This window comes from Mycteria americana, chromosome 1, assembly GCF_035582795.1.
Source record: "Mycteria americana isolate JAX WOST 10 ecotype Jacksonville Zoo and Gardens chromosome 1, USCA_MyAme_1.0, whole genome shotgun sequence".
NCBI classification, from domain to species: domain Eukaryota; kingdom Metazoa; phylum Chordata; class Aves; order Ciconiiformes; family Ciconiidae; genus Mycteria; species Mycteria americana.
Window position 1 is genome coordinate 199,101,885 of NC_134365.1, and position 15,955 is coordinate 199,117,839.

Consider the following 15,955-nt stretch of genomic DNA (forward strand, 5'->3'; position numbering starts at 1 on the left):
AAAAAATTCTCTAAAGTGGGGGAATAGGGTTCTGCTACGGCTTTTCTTTAGAAAGAACCAGGACAGCAAAAAATATAAGCAATTAGCATTGTTTTCTAGCGAAATGAGAGTTGTGTGAGCAACCGGTGTGTACCTACATGGTTCCTACCTCACCAAAGAGCCCTTCGGAATCTGCTGGCCAGTTTTAATTAAAGCTGATATAAAATAATAGATTGTAAAGGTAATTATATTCCTACAGTTTTCATGAAAATAGGGGCTAGGTAGAGTAGAGAGAACCCATAAGAGAGAAAACTGCGGGAAAGACTTTATTCTGAACTCACACCTTATTGGCCACCAGTGTGTCCCTGCTGTCTCATAGAGCATTTAAATGCCTTATGAATGTTCACCCATGGGAAAAGCATCGAGCAGAGCTCACACTTTCTCAAATGCAGAAACCTCAAGCTATGTAGGAAACCAGGTTTCCGTAGTTCCTGTGGTCACAGCACCACGTTTCTGACACTGGAGCCTGATACACAGTGAAAGGGATTGAACAACATGTCCGTATGCAGGACTGGTTTTGATGACTTGACCAAGAGAATTCATTTTCTGACCCCATCGCTCATGCTGTGTGAAATTGGACACATCATTTCATCCTTACGTGACCTCTAGAATTACAACATTTGTGCAGATTTACCCCTCACAAAGCAGACAAACTGACACCTTCAGCTGGATCATGTTTTAAAGTGTTTGAATTAGATCTGTTACTAATGGTGGCTTTGGTTTTTTGAGTCATATTAATGATGAACAGTTACAAATTTGTCCCCATCTGGATCTATTGATTATTTCAAACACACTGAAATTTTTGCAAAGTTTGTACTGCACTGAGAAATCTCAGGTAGAGGATAGATTACCTCTCGGGTGTTTTTTTGTTTCACAATTATGAAATATTTCTGTGGCAACTTCAACAATAGCTTTCATGGAACAGGAAAAACAAAGAGTTTATTTTTAGGTGCGCATTTGGTATATCCTATCCCTTAGGGCTGTGCCTATTTCCTCTCTTAATAAGCCTCATCCATCTCACCAAAATGATGGACATCTTAACTTCATTGCTGGCTGAATCCAGCGTAAAGTAGATGACTACCCATTTCCCAAGGTTCTAAATTCACAAGTGCGCTTTGTATTTTGCCATGAAGAAGTCGGACATGTACTGACATAGGTGGGTGCAAGGAAGGGATCCCTCCCATTTCCAACCTGTTCCCAACAGAAGCCCAAGAAGCTCGGCCAACTTGTTTTTCCACGGCTTTGTGACAGATGTTCCAGTAGGCATGGTCTGATACCCAGTGACCAGCCATCATCAGAGGGGCAGGAGAAACATACTTGTAACATGACAAATTTACTTCTGTTGTCAACCCTGAAAAACCCCTGAAAGCAGAAGGCGGCTGGTGTGCCAAATGCACTCTTGTGCTCGGACAGCTCATGACAATCTTTCCATTGTTACCATTTCTGTGTCAGACGTACTGGCTGTTTCTCAGTGCACTCTTCAGATGTGAAATCTCGTAAGCAGAACCTTTGCTCCTTGTGCTCCTTCTCTCAGTGGACTCCTAACTCCCGACTGGGACTTGTGAGTACACCCTAGCACGGATGTTGAATAATAGCAGTAGCAACAGCAGCAGTAAAAATAAAGGAAATTTTACTTAGCGCTTTGCCTGTGTCAGACTGTAGGTACTTACGTGATCTGTTACACAAATCGTGAGCAACTTTGTAGATTATCAGCGGTATTTAGACAACTACATCCCTCATTCTGATGGGAGTTAGGCACTTCAATGCCTTTAAGGATTTGTGCCTCTGGGGCTAATTCCAGATAACAGAAGTCTATGGCAGAGTCTGTGGGAGATAAACTTGAATTGCCCACATCTAAGGACTGGGGGAAGGGTGGGCAGTACCACAGGCAGAAAGAGTGCAGCTTTTCCTGCCTGCAGTATGCCTGGCCTCCATAGAAAGCCTGGAAAGAGCCTGAAGAGCTGGCATGCTGACAGGGTTAAAAACGACTGTATCTGAGGTTAGATGGGAGCTAAGGACCATGGGCCAGAGCTGGGCACGGTGTTAGAAACTGCAGACCCAAACCTGTGTCCCTGTGAAGGAGGCAAGGGTGTGTAAATACAGCTGTAGGGTTGGAAGGCCACCGGTGATACTCACCATCATTCACAAACAGCGGTATTCAGCAGTGAGGATCTTGAAAGCTACTGGAAACACAGATGTTCTGTTTTACTTTAGGATTTTTGTTCTGTTTTGTTTTCACAGCAAAGGAGACACAAAAACTGAGCAAGATTTGGGATTTCGTAAAAGAACCCTGCTCTTGAACTTGAGAAATCCCCTTCTATATTTGTGTAGAAGATTAATAATCATTCTTGAAGGTTCCCCATATCCTCTTTCCCTAAAATACCTTTAAATCAGCCTATCTACATGTGTGAAGAGGAACATTAGGTTTTCTTTTTGATGGCAAGCATGCACATTTAAAGCAAATGATTTGCATTTTCTCATAATGAGCCACTGTCAGTCATTAGTCGGCCAAAGTGATTCCATCCTGCAGACAGACAGCTGTCAGCAAACAGTCAAAGCAAGAGCCTGACCCTGCTGCTCTTGCTGGACATAGACTTCCCTTGGAAATGGGTTTTGTATCCCATTAAGAAAGGCAGGAACTCGCCTCTAATGAGAACTAATAAGAAAGTTTATAAGAACTATTTTAAGAATAAGAATTGTTCTTTTAAAAGCTCTTTTAAGGAAAGAGTAACTCTTTAAGAATTATTTAACAAAGGACAGCATCAGCAACAAGGGATAGCAGCAGCAAAATGGAATGAACCCAAACATCCAAGGATCCAAATACCCTCTTTTGGACCGACATGATCCTTCTAGAGTAGGAATAAAGTGTTTATTACTTATTTAAGGGAAAGCCTTTATTACTTATTTAAGGAAAAGAAAGCCATGATATTTTTAAAGCCTCTGACAGGAAAGCATGCCTCCCAAACTGCTTTTGGAAACACCGCGGCTCTTCTTCAGATGTTACTTAGCTTTTCCTGCTGATGAACTGCTGGGGCTCGCAGCTGGCCAGAGCACCGTGTACCCGGTGCCCTGGCCGGTGCAGAGAGGGAGCCCCCGGGCCGGCGGCAGCCCGCCCGCCCGGCGGAGGGGATCCAGGCCGCTTGGAGCTGTGCGGGCTGGCAGCCCCCCGCTTGTGCCGGACTGCGGGCCGGCCGGGCGCCGGTAACGGGAGGCACCGGCTCCCACCTGAGAGGACCGGTACCGCCGTGCAGCCGTGCCCCCGAGGGCCGGGCCGGCGGCGGGGAGCCGGGGCAGCCCCGGCACCGGTGGGGGAGACATTAGCTCCTTCCCGGTGACCAAGGCTTTGTAAGTCATCTGCATTAAACCGGGGGGTGAGGGGGGGAGAGGGGGGAGGCAGGAAGAGGCTCTTAATCCCTGGTGTCTTTGTTCCGGCTTGCACACATCGGAAGCAGGGCTGAAGCCGTGTGATCGCTTTTTATGGAAAAGGAAAGACATTTGCAGGCACTTTGGCGCATCCTGGCCGCCCGAGCGGGGCTGGAGGCACGGCCAGGGGCACCCCGGTACCGGCTGGCGGCCGCCCGCGCCGCGCTCCCCGCTCCGGCCGGTCCATCCCTACCAGCCCCCAGCGCACACCCGCTTTTCTCTGCCCCCCCGCCCCCCCCAAGATCAAAAGCTCCTTGCTGTTGCAAAAGGACTATTTTCTCAGGCGTCCTTCCCCACCACGGCTTTGTGAAAAGGACAATAGACTCCTGTGTCAGTGTTGTTGGCACCAGCCTTGCATAATACAGGAAGCAGCATTTCCTTTCGGGGGTGGAAAATTAACTTGGATCGTGCGTTTCTCTTTTTATTGCTGACCGTACACACCCCGGGAAATTCGGCTCGCTGGCTCTCGGGAAGGGAAGCGGCAGCAGCCTCCTCTCCGCATCCTCCCCGGCGCAGGGGAAGACCCGAGCGCGGCTCCGCTGCCCGCGGGCAGGGCCGCCGCCGCGGAAGGAGCGCGCCCCGCTCCGCCCCGCTCCGCCCCGCCCCGCTCCGCCCGCCGCGGGGCGAGGCGGCCGGGGGCTGCCCGCGCCGTCCCGCCTGGCCCCCGCCTGCCGCCTCTCCCGCCCGGTGCAGCCCCGGGCTCGGGGGCTCCCTCGCTGCCGGCGGGAGCGGCGCCTCTGCTGCGGCCCCGCGTTCCTGCCGCGCGTTTGTCCCGCTCTCCCTCCGTCTGCCTTGGGCTGAGGGCGGCACGGGGAGCCGCAGCCTCTGCTGGTTCTTTGGATGGGAATGCAGCCTGCTTATCTCCTCCTTTGGGGAAAAAAGGGAAAGGTGTTTTTCTGGTTGGGAGAGCTAAGAGAGCAAACCGAGAGCTCTGCTCTTTGACAGCTCATGCTGCCTGTAAAGTCCGACTCCATGAAATAACTTTTAACCAGTTTCTTCTAATGACATTAGCTCTTGCACAATGCTTGTCCCAGAAAGGCCACGGACTTGTTAATAAAACATTAAAATGCCTTTCTAATCCAGCTCTCCCCAGGAGGTGCTCAACCCTTGTATCACACGGTTAAAAAAGGCGTAGTTAGTCCTGTATAGACATAGACCTTTGGGGCAAGTTTTACCTCAACAAAGTCTGTGTGTGTATAAAGTATAATACACATTCCACAATTGTTCTTCTAATGATGTTATGTTCTTCGTTGCCTTGTGGCATTCAGGCAAATGTAGGTTTGGATTCAGTGACTGCCGCCCAGTCCTGGCTTCTCCATCGTCCCTCTGTCTGCCCATTACTGGGACTGAGGAGAAGTCAGTGCAAACTCTGAGGATCTCAAGAGAAGCCCTGTCACCAAAATCTTCTGGTCTCCTCTTCTTGTCTTTCCCCTTTTGCCAACAACAACCTAAACCTCAGCTTCAGGAGATGAGTTGGTAGCTTTGCGAGGTAAGGGGACACATAAACTGTATCAGCAGCTCCTGGTACTTGTGAGATCAGTTTATGCACAGATCTGCGGGATTTGTGCTCGATCCTGTCTGCTGGACCTGGTGACAAGGGAGCGTTCCCAGATGGGGTTTCAAAGCGCCGGCTGGGCAGCTCTGAGGCTTGCCGAGTCAGCAGGCAACCCTTTTCTACCCCCACGTTGTGCTGATCTGCCAGTTATGGCTTTCCTTCACCGAAGGAAGCAAAGATACTCATTTTGTAGTGTGGAAATGGCACTGTTGCATCACTAAGGTAATAACTCCCTGCATCACTACGAGTATCGCGTGGAAGTGGAAATGAAACAATCTTTTAACTATTCCTGTCAGCCAGTTTCATTTTTTTACTAGTTTGGCTTTTTTAAACACTTTTTTATGCTTTACTTTTTCCTTATTTTCAAGGAAATGTGTTGTGGAAAAGAGCTATCTTAAAACTGTTGTCTTGAAAATCTCAATCATGCCTGGAGACCAAAAGAAGATTCTAGTGCGTTTCAGAGGAAGCTCTTTTACTCCCCCCAGGCCGGTGCAGCTCTCCTTAGCTCTTCCCCTGTAAAACATCATCCTTGCTACTTGCAGATGGAGCTGGAGATAGTTCTGACATGGTTCTGGGCAAACATTGCAGCTGGAGATAGCTCTGATGAGGTTCTGGGCAAACATTGCAGTGGGCCCTCTTTCTTTCCACCTGTCTGGTGGACTTGCATTGCTACTGATTTAGCCCAGTTGGACCTCCCCGGGCCCAGAGCTCCAAACTTGCACCCTGAATCCTCTCTCCTGAAATTGCTCTGCTTGCAGTCGTGTAAGTGAACCAGGACGTGGGGCTGCAAGTACACCAACCCTACTATTTGGGGCACATGTGGTGTAACCATATGCATTACTCCAGTGCTGCAGGACCTTGACAGTGCTGTACGTGTCCCACATTTCCCAGTACAGCTCCCAAGACACTCCTGTGAACATCATTTCTGTGGTCAGATAACTGTTTGCTTTTGTTCACATTTTGTATCTGATTTGTTCCAAAATAATCAGGACATAGGCATTCGTGCACATCACTGAGTCACCAGCTTCTCTGCGAGCAGCAGCTGGGCGGGCTCACGGTGTGGAGGCCTGGTTTGTATTATGGTGAGGGAAACAGTAAGCCTCTAGGGGCTAGTGTTTGGGGTGGTAAGAGGAAAAGAGCTCTTCACTGTAAGGCTGGTTTTCTTTTCATGGCTCAATATTTTCTTGGGTAGTTTTCCCTTTTTGACATGTTTTGATTTGGTTTTGTGGTTCTTTTGCTGACCTTCTGGTTGTCTTTCCCACTGAAATGCAGTGACCTTGGCCTGATTCCACAGGGAGGAGAAGCAATCAATCCTTTCATGTGGTCTTGCCTCTTTCTAAACACTTACCCTCGCACATTCATGTACTGATGGCTCCAGGAAAGGTGCATATATATGGTCCCAGATAAAGGGAAGAACCGATGGCTGAGGACTGGATTTCAGATGCCTGGGAGATGAAGCTGAGAGCACTACGTCACCGCCACACCAACCCAGCTATGCCGAAAGTAGGTCATTCCCATATTGATGCAGGTGTGCATGCGTGCGAGTGGGATCCAGCCCGTGTGTGCATATAGTGGAAATGCTTACTAGCATTCTTCTGTTGCACTTGTGTTTTTCAGGGACGAAAAATTCTTGATCCACTCTTTGTTTTCCCATTTAGTGAAATATTGCTGAATACACATATAAAAATCAATTGTGTAGTATTTTGAAAGAAAATGTGTATTGTAATAGAGTTTGCTTTTAGTAAGGGAGATGAAATCACTGGCGTTCTGCTGTGTGGACCTGACAGGAAGAGATGTGAGCAGAGCTGAAATCATGTTGGATATGCCAGGGACCAGCGAGGGCTGGCTGCTTCCCGAGTGAGCCAAGCACAGTAAAAAGGCAGGTGGGAGCAGTTGCCGCACCAGCAAGGAGCCAGGATGAGGAGTGGCAAGTCTGGGGTCCAGATACAGTCTCATGGTCCCCCAGCAAGGCCACAGTGATGAGGCAGGTCTGAGGGCAAGCCAAGCCAGCGGGTGTGGGTCAGAGTCAAAATGGCAGAGATAGAGGACGGGGTGCGGGTGTGGCTGCTGTGACACAACCATGGTGTAGCACAAGCAGGGACCAGTGGTACGGCCTCAGTCTCAAAGTAGCTCCCAAAGGACAGGAGGGGCAGACCCTCGCCTCTAGCTTTCTCTGTAACAGCTGCTGCCAGCAAAGGCACTGACCATATACCCCGTCAGCTAAGCTCCTCAACTCAGCAAATTACATGCTCCCGTTGCTTCTACTTTCTTGCTGTGGTTAGACAGCTGCCTGCTTTGCTTGCCCGCAAAAGTGGACCCAGCTTTGATGTGGGTGGGAAGTTTGCATGAAGAGGTGACACAATCACTACTCTGAGCTGTCTTACCCTTCTGTGAAGGATGGGCAGCAGTGCTGTGAGGTTGTCCTGCAAGGACTAATTCTTTGCTGCAACTTTTGGCTGTCATTGCCACACACACTGACTGGGTACAGACCCAAGAGTCTATATAACATAACGTAAAGCTCAGCCTTGCTGAGGAAAAGCACAACCACAGCTGTAGTTTATGTCTCTGCATACACTTACCTATGCATGTGCCTGGTGGGCAGGTATAAGTAGCTGTCCCAGTAAATACCATAGTACAGAGAAGATGTCTCAGCTTTTTCTTCTCACAGTCCTGGAGAATACTAAGGAACTTTACTTTGGTTTACCTGCAACTTTCAATGTGGTGGGCAAATCCAAATAACAGCACTGGCTAAAGTTATACTGATGATGGTAAATGGCATTTACTTGATAATGTGTTTCTTAAATTCTGTTCCTGCTGTAGGGAGATGGGACCAGAGGATGTCAAAATAATAGTGACTGAAAACACCCCATTGAAAAGAGAGAGGAAAAGAGAGTCAGAGGAAGGCCTTGAGCAGAGTAGACCCAGTCCATCTAGCCTAGGATCTTGCTCCAGGTTACAGTCTCCCAAGTAGCTAGATCAGTATAAAAAGCTCTGATATCCTTCCAGTTGTCACACTTCCCTGTGTCTCTCGTTGTGCAGGTGTGCTGTGAGCTGTATCAGTGAAACGACCCAGGTTATAAGTGGCCCTCCATAGAAAGCAGGCAAGTTACATCCTGAATTATTTCACCAAATTGTTTTACACTGAGTCCCAGAAACAGTTGTGAGCCCCAGAAATGGTTGTGCCAGTGCAACTGCCAAGGGACAAGGGACTATGGGGATGGAGAGGCTCCCACTGGTGGACAGGGAGCATCGGATCCTTTCCCACTGGCTCTGAAGAAATTGTAATGTTTTCTAGTGATCAACTGAAATATTGCTTTGCTTAAATTTTCAGTCCTGGGAGCACCCAGTCCTCAAAAGAAGTCAGTTGGCAGATGCAGATTCCGCAGAAGACCTGCAGAGGGAGATCCAATCTGCTTTGCTTTGACATCTTTCCTTCTCTCCCAACAGCTGGAGCTTGGGACCATCTCAACGGCAGTGTAGTCTGTTCCTGTGAGGTGTCTACCTCTCTGCTGTGAGTGCAGGGTTCAACAGATAATCATGAGGTCCCTCAGCTGTAACTCCAGCCCATGCAGTCTTCTTCTATGGGCAGGCACCTGCTCTGCAGGTGCTGGTGGCAACCTTTTGTGTAGTGCTCTGAACATTGGAACCAGTGCCACAAGGAGCTATTTTGAGCACCAGTGTAAATACAAAATTGCTTCCATGACTGCAAAAGAGTCAAGTCAGGTTGGGAGGGTATCAGCTGCTGGTGTGAGTGGGATTTTCCAGGCTCTTTATTTTTGCCAGATCCACGGGAACTGTCCAAGCGATTCCTCCCAGGAGACTTGGCTAAAACCTTAACTCAGGATGTTCCAAGTGCCCTGCTTCCAACGGGGAGTAGAATCCACAACCTCAGGATGTGTTCCAGCAACTTGACTAAGTCATATCCGGGTTGAGAGGAGTCTCCACCCTACCTAACTCTTGAAGCCAGACAGGCAAGTCATAAAGACTGGCAGAGAGCAGATAAGAGCCAGTGCCCTGGTTAAGTGTTCAGCTGTGAAAGGTCCAATGTGCTCAGGGTGGTGTCTGTGTTTGCAGCATGGTATCTGCTGCTCAAGGTGGACCCAGGAGCTGCATGCCCTGATTACTCGTCCTTTCAATCAAATTTCTGTTGCTCATTTTCTGTTGTTCCAATGAGTCTTGTTGGCCAGGGAGGGGTAAGGGATGCATATTGGAGAGCTGGTGCTTTTGCAGCCTCACAACTTGATGATGTTAGTGTCAGATGTATGGGTTGTTCAAGCAAAAGGCTTGGTAGAAGCCATCTTCCTCCAGAGCAGGGTAAAATTCAACAATACAAGATACTACTGGGCTGCAAGTGAACACTAAGAACAGATGTTGTCTACTGTGAAGGCTGTTTCTCCTCTCTCTTTTGCAGCTTCTGTAGTGCTGGAGATTGAGCAAGATGATCAGCCTTGCAGCAAGAATGTTTGCCTGATATGTTTCAAAGAGGGCTTACTCTCAGCTGATAAATTTGGCTGATTTTCTTTCTAGTGTTTAGTAGTAGTCTTCTTAACAAATGCTAGAAAAAGGAAATTTCCCACATTTCAGAACTGAAGGGAACGTAACAAGTTACGCATCCTTTATTCGAGGGATAAAAATTGTCCTCACATATGCCACCCACAACTTAGCATCAGACCAAGGCCTAAGATTCTGGCCTGAAGAGATCATATTGCTTGCAGGATGGTTATTTGCCTCGGACAGGTCTATGACAAGCTCCTTGGTGTTTTTTTGGCCATAGCACCTAAATCACTCTTCAGAATAAGTTCTCACCCTGCTAGATGTTGCCAGTTAAAAGGTAGTACACAAAAATAAGATCAAATAGGTTCCATGCAGCCCTCTCCTTCACACATGCACTGTCCCTCTGTCCAGATGCTTCAGCCTATGTGTTTAGAGATGCCTTTGATACAGTTCCAGGCGCAGGCTTCCCACTGTACCTTCATTCTGCTTTATGGGAATGTCTGCTGCCTCTTTCTTCCCCGTATCTCACTACTAGGGTCTTTTCAGTCTTCGTGCAGGCACCACATCTCTTCTCTCCCTGGCTTTAGTGTATGAAGAGTGATGAGGGGTTACGAGCAGATCTTCAGGTTTGCCCTCCCTGGTTCTCAGCTCCTTGGGTGGATCAGGAGCTGATGACATCTGTTGGAGAAGGAAGGAGGTATGTCTTGCCAAAGTGCTGTGGTCTTTGGAGGGCCATGACTGAATGCAGCTGTGATGTAGGAGGTGTGAAGAGGGTGGGGAGGAACTGGTGTGGCCATGGCTGCTGAGCTTGTGATGGGGCCTGCATCATCTCAGACTCAGCACGTACTCAGCACTGGGTAGGTCAAAGGCAGGGACATACAGTTCCCTTAGCTCCTTCCACAGGGAGCCGCTGCTCCTAGGGGGTCTGAGCTGTCAGGATGCCCAGTGTCCTCGTTCTGGCTGGTCTATCCTCACTGGCCAACTGTTTTCCCAGCTGTTGTCCTCTCTACTGGAGGAGGTGATTTCTTATGAGTCATTCCCTTCAGGAAAGAAACCTCTGGGTTCTTCACCGCATGGTGTGAGCAGATGAGGGGGAAGGTATCCATAACTATTTTATTTTCAAGGTCTCAGCTGGGGGCAGGAAGATTGGAAAATGCAGGCTTAAATTCTTAGTTTAAGGTGTCCCTTATGAATAGGAGTCAGGCAGAAGCATGCAGGAAATATTCTCACAGACTTTAAACTTGAAAGTTAAACAGTTCTCAAGTTAAAAACAACACAAACTTCTCATCTTTTTTCTTGCACAGGATGGTCTGGTGGGACACAGGAGATCTGAGTTCTATTTCTGGCTCTTCTCACCAGCTTCCTATGACCTTGGACTAGCCGCTTAACCTCTCTATGTGCCTCCATTTCCTTCTCTGTAAAATGGGGGTGATCACATTTACCTGCCCCATGCAGACACTTTTGCGACTTATTTCATAGCATAAAAATATAGGAAGGGCCATACTGGGTAAAACCGAAGACCCAGTTCACCCAATAGCCTTTCTCTGGCTACACAGCAGGAAAGTGGAAACACGGGGCTTCAGTTTTGCTGTCACCGGCTCTCTTCTGGTCTTTCACAAAATAAAACACGTATGGAAAAATATGAGGTAAGTGCATAGGGAGGAGAAATGTATTTCTAGGATGGTCCTGCATGTCACAGGGTCAGTGAAGGCCAGCAGCAGCGCGGGCCGGGCAGGCTCCTGGAGCATCCTCAGCCAGTGCTGCCCCTTCCTGGCTTCCCTGCGCTGAGCGCTCAGTGCTGCTGGCCGGGAACCCGTGCTGGTCCGGGTCAGGCCCCGCACAGGGCAGGCTGCCCCGCCGCTCGCCCTCCCCAGGGAAGGCGGGGAGAGGAGCCCCGGGCCCCCGGGGCCCGGGCAGCGCCTTGGGGCGCTCCGAGCACCGTGCCCGGCAGCCGAGGAAAGGCTGTGCGGCACCGGCCTGATCTGGCCCCCGGCGACGGGACGCGGCGCTGCCGGGATCTTCTTGCGGAGCGGGAGAGGAGCTCTGCGGGGCGGGGACCCCCAGCGCTCGGCGGCTGGTCCGGGACTCGCAATCCGGTGCGCGCCTTCCCCGGAGGAGCCCGGCGGCGTGCGGGCGGCGAGCCCCGCTCCCCGCCCCGGCAGCGCTGCGGACGCGGCGGCTGGAAACTCCCCAGCGCCGGGCCCCGGCCGGAGGGCACGGCCGGGCTCCGCGGGGGACCGGGGGCGGCCGGGGCCGGGAAACCCGCGGGGGAGCAACGCCGTGCCCGCCGGCGGGCGGGCGGGGGACGCGTCCCGGGGAGGGCGTGCTCCCGGCGGAGGATGTGGGCCGGGGGGGCGGAGGGGTGCGCGGTGAGGGGTGGAGAAGTTATAAATCAGCGGGGCTGGGGCTGGCTGGTAATTGATGTCCGCGGGAGGTGAAGCTGGCAGGGCGGCTCGCTGCGGACACTCCCTTTCCGCGGGCCGGGGCGGGCGGGGAGGGCTTCGAGGGCTGCTGGATGCGCATCCTGCGCCGCGCTGCGCCGTTATCTCCGCCGCCGCGGGAGGAGCCCGGGACCCAGGAGACCCCGTCGGAGCCCAGCCGGCGCCTCTGCCTCCGCCTCGCTGCCGCCGGCAGGGGAAGAGACCTGCGCTCCCGCGGGCAGGACCATGCCCCGCCAGCTGCTCTCAGGGACCGTGCTGCTGGGAGCCGCCCTCCTGCTCGCAGGTAAGGGTCCGCCGGGACCCGCTGCCCCCTCCAGCCCCCGCTCCGCGCCGGGCTCTCCGCGACGTGCCCCCAGCGACGTGCCTCCTCGGCGGCGCCTGCCGTGCCCCTGCCCGGCCCCGCCGCTCCCCGCCGGTCGGCTGGTGCCACCTGCCTCCCCTCCGCCCCTCTCCCCTGGGCAGGGCCGGGGGAAGCGATCCCCGCTTTTCAGAGAGTGGCGGAACGCCGCATTCCGAGCGGTCGTTAGCCTCCGGATCCCCGGCGGTGTGTCCCGGGAGCGGCCCGGGAGCAGCGCGCCGGGGGTGCCGGCGGTGCGGAGCCGCGGTGCCTCCCCTCCTCCGGGCAAGGCGGCGGTGCCGGCGGGGAGGCGAGTCTTTCCCGGGCACGGGGGACAGCCGTTCCGGGAGATGTCCGAACCGGTGCATCACGGAAAGAAAGCGTGTCTTGGCCGCAGGGCAGGCTTCTTTCCTCCCCGCTTTGTTTCCAAGTGTCAGCCCCTCCCAATTCTGCCCGTGGAGCGGAAAAGGTGCCCGTCTCCTTCGCAAAAATCCAGGTCCTGCTGCCTCCCGCCCGGGCAGGTCGGCGGAGCATCGGTCGGGGCTGCCTGCGGGAGGTGGCCGCGCGGGTACCCGGCGTGGGTCTCTCTGGAGAGCGGGATGGAGCTGCTCGCCGGCGCCTGCATCCCGCAATGCTGCGTGTGCCGGGGTGAATCAGTGCAAAGATTTGCTTTTCTTAATCGAGTGCAGTTTTACTTTGAGAGAGGAGCCGTCCCCGCTGCGCCGGAGCGCCGTGGTGGGCAGCGCATCCCTGCGTCGCCTTGCTGGTCACCTGGGAGCAGGGGTGCGTGGGGGCCGGGCACGGGCCGCTCCCGCGTGGGCTCATCGACCTGCGGGGCTGCCCCGCGGGGCGGCCAGCGGCCCCGCAGCCCTTCCGCGCTCGGGCTCCCCGTGCCCGCACGGGGCTCCCAGGTGCGCCCCGGGGCGCAGCCGCGGGCAACTTCCGCGCAGCACCGCCGGGCCTGGCGCCGGCTGGGAGCGGGAGCAAACACCGGGCGGGCAAGGAAAAAGCCGAGCTCTCGCCGGGGCGGGCTCCGAGGCCAGTGGCCGGGTAGCGCGGCCGTTCTGCGGCTGGCGGTGCGGCCGCCCGGCCCGCTGCGCTCCCCCGCGCAAGTGGCCAAGGGCTCCGGCCGCTCCGCGCCGCCGAGCCCGCGGGAGCAGCCCTGGCGCGGCGCTCCCCGGGCGCAGCCCCTGCTGCCGGCCGGCGGCAGCCGCCTCCCGAGGCTGCCCGGGAGGAGAGCTGGCGGTGCCGCCGACGAGACGTTTTCCTGCTCGGGAAGTGCTGATTCATCAACTTTGATACAGATACATAGGTATTCTTTTCTTTCCTTTCTTTTCCCCAGGAAAGCGCTAATTTCCCCACATTATTTGTCTCTGCCAAGGAGGATCTTATGCCCAGGATGAAGTAGGCACAGGCAGGGGACACCCACCCTGGGTACAGGAAATGTGGGTTCGAATCCTTGCCAGGCTTCCTTCACAGCTTGAGCTTGAACTTCGGCGTCCCGCTCCCGCATGGGCTCCTGCAGTGACCAGCTATGTTAGGGGACTGGCTTCCTCTTTCCTGTCGCAAAGGTTTTCCATTGTGCAAATCATGGCAAACCCGCTGCCCAGGGAGAAGGTGGACTCTGTGGGCCAGGGACTGTAAGACACTGTGGTTCACCTTCCTGTTCCAGGGACTGTCAGGGACATGTGGGCCCTAGACCAATTCCAGTGGGAAAAACTTGGCTTGTTTAGGGGAAAACCTGGTGCTCTGGGTTCCGGGGACGTAAATCCTGGGGTTGGCTCAGGTGCGGTAGGCACCAAAAAGATGCTTCTCTGTAGTTTGGCTGAGTGCCTTTACAACCGTTTTGCTGGAAATTTTTATCCCCCTTAAATGTACAAGAGATTGTGCCCCAAATCAGAATTTAGACTTTTTCAAACTCTCTGATTTTGTTCCATTTTCTTTTTTTGGAAAGAAAAATCATCCTTGCGCAGCTTCGCTTGGACATCCCAGATAGGTTGATCACGCTTTTTCTGGGTCAGTGGTAAAACTCTCCATACTTGCATTTGCACGGAGAGTTTACAACTTCTTGGTGAAGTGGTGGGATGTGTTGCACCATGCATCTCTATGCTTTTCTTCCCATTTCACACTCCTTCACTACCTATTTACCTAAAACTCTTACTCAGGCTGTCCAGCACTTCCCATTTCAAGTGTTCTTGATGAAACTTGATTCATCACTGCCGTATGGTCCACTCTTGTAATTCAGTCTCTGTGGGGGTCTGCTGAGCTTCCATTTACTGATAGGTACTAGAGGAGATTCACAGAAATAGTCAGTGGTTCGGGGGTGTCTAGAGAGAGCTTCATAAGGAAGTGACAGAAAGAGGTCTTTGAGCTTATATATGTGTATTTAATAATTTCAGTTTCCCCAAAGCAACATGCAAGCTACAAGCTGTGAAAGTCCCCATTTGAAAAATGAGTTTAAGGAAATTATGTTTCTTTGACATGTGAGCGTCAGGCACTCCAGCTCTCTTGTATTTCTATGCACATGCATATTTTTACTATCATGGGAAAGAACAATACTTTTGTCTGTGTCTGGCATAGTACTTGCATATGTTTCCTTTATAGCTTGTATATATTTATTCCACAAATTGTGTTGCATACATTATGCTAAAGACTGTACACATAATGGTCAACATGAAAATTTTGTTGCCGTATTAAGTTCAGTCTCTCAGTCCTAGACTTTGTATGACAATAATTTTAATCGGTAACATCTGGGAATGTGAAGGACTGGGTTTAAACCCTGAAAAGATGAGATTCTGCAGCCTGGATCAAGGACTATGTGGCCACATTTCCAGAAACATAAGTTGATAATTTGGCTGTATTTCCAGCTTTCCACACAGAAGCAATACCTCACAATTAGCAGCTAGAAGATAAATAGACTCTATTACAATCTTATCTGTGAACAGTGCTATACGAATCTCAGTTATTCCAGTTGGAACTAGATCATCAAACTCCCCAGCAAATGATGGACTTTTCAATGTCATGGTCAGCTGGAAAAAATGAAGGAAGAAATTCCAGGTCAAATCTAATCAGTGCTGAGGTTAATTTCTTGCAATAACTAACCTGACTTAAGTGCTATTCAGATGGAAGTTCATGCGTTAAGGTTTCAGTTTGATTTGAGTACTCAGCTGAAACAGCTGAGCAGGCTCACAGCTACAGCGGTCTAATTTGGGATTAGCACTGGAGATCTTAATGGAGTCCAGAAAAACTGGGTTTCCAGTTCTTCTCAATCTTCACGGAAACTGAGCTCCCTTAAAAATTCCAGACTACATTCACATAAGGCAGAAGAGTTAGACCCTGCTGTATAACACAGGTTTTAAAAAAAATGTATATATGGGGTTTAAGTGTCAAACTTCCCAGCACTGTGAAAGAAAATCACTTACATCACTTACTGATGTTTTACCAGTTTTACTCATATGCTCTACACAAAGCTAGATTTCATTCTCTTACAGCTGGTGTAAATCTGGAGTAATTCCTTTGGGCTAGGCTAGCACCTTCTAGCTTTACGGTTCATGCTGGAGGAAATCAGGACTTGGTCTGTGCCCTAGTAAATATCTTCATATCCAGAAGCACTCGATACATTTAAAACCCTAAAAATTTGCCACTGGGGATATTTGGGGATTTTTT

The 15,955-nt window shown here is 51.5% G+C and overlaps 1 protein-coding gene across 1 annotated transcript in view; it reads left to right on the forward strand.

Moving 5' to 3' along the window:
* Window positions 1-12,177: 12,177 nt before the first annotated feature.
* FLT1 (fms related receptor tyrosine kinase 1) overlaps window positions 12,178-15,955 on the forward strand; it is a 113,237-nt gene continuing 109,459 nt past the window's right edge. The window contains exons 1-2 of the mRNA XM_075498865.1: window positions 12,178-13,601; window positions 14,244-14,305. Coding sequence (XP_075354980.1) covers window positions 12,178-13,601; window positions 14,244-14,305 — 1,486 coding nt within the window. The remainder of the gene's footprint in view (window positions 13,602-14,243; window positions 14,306-15,955) is intronic.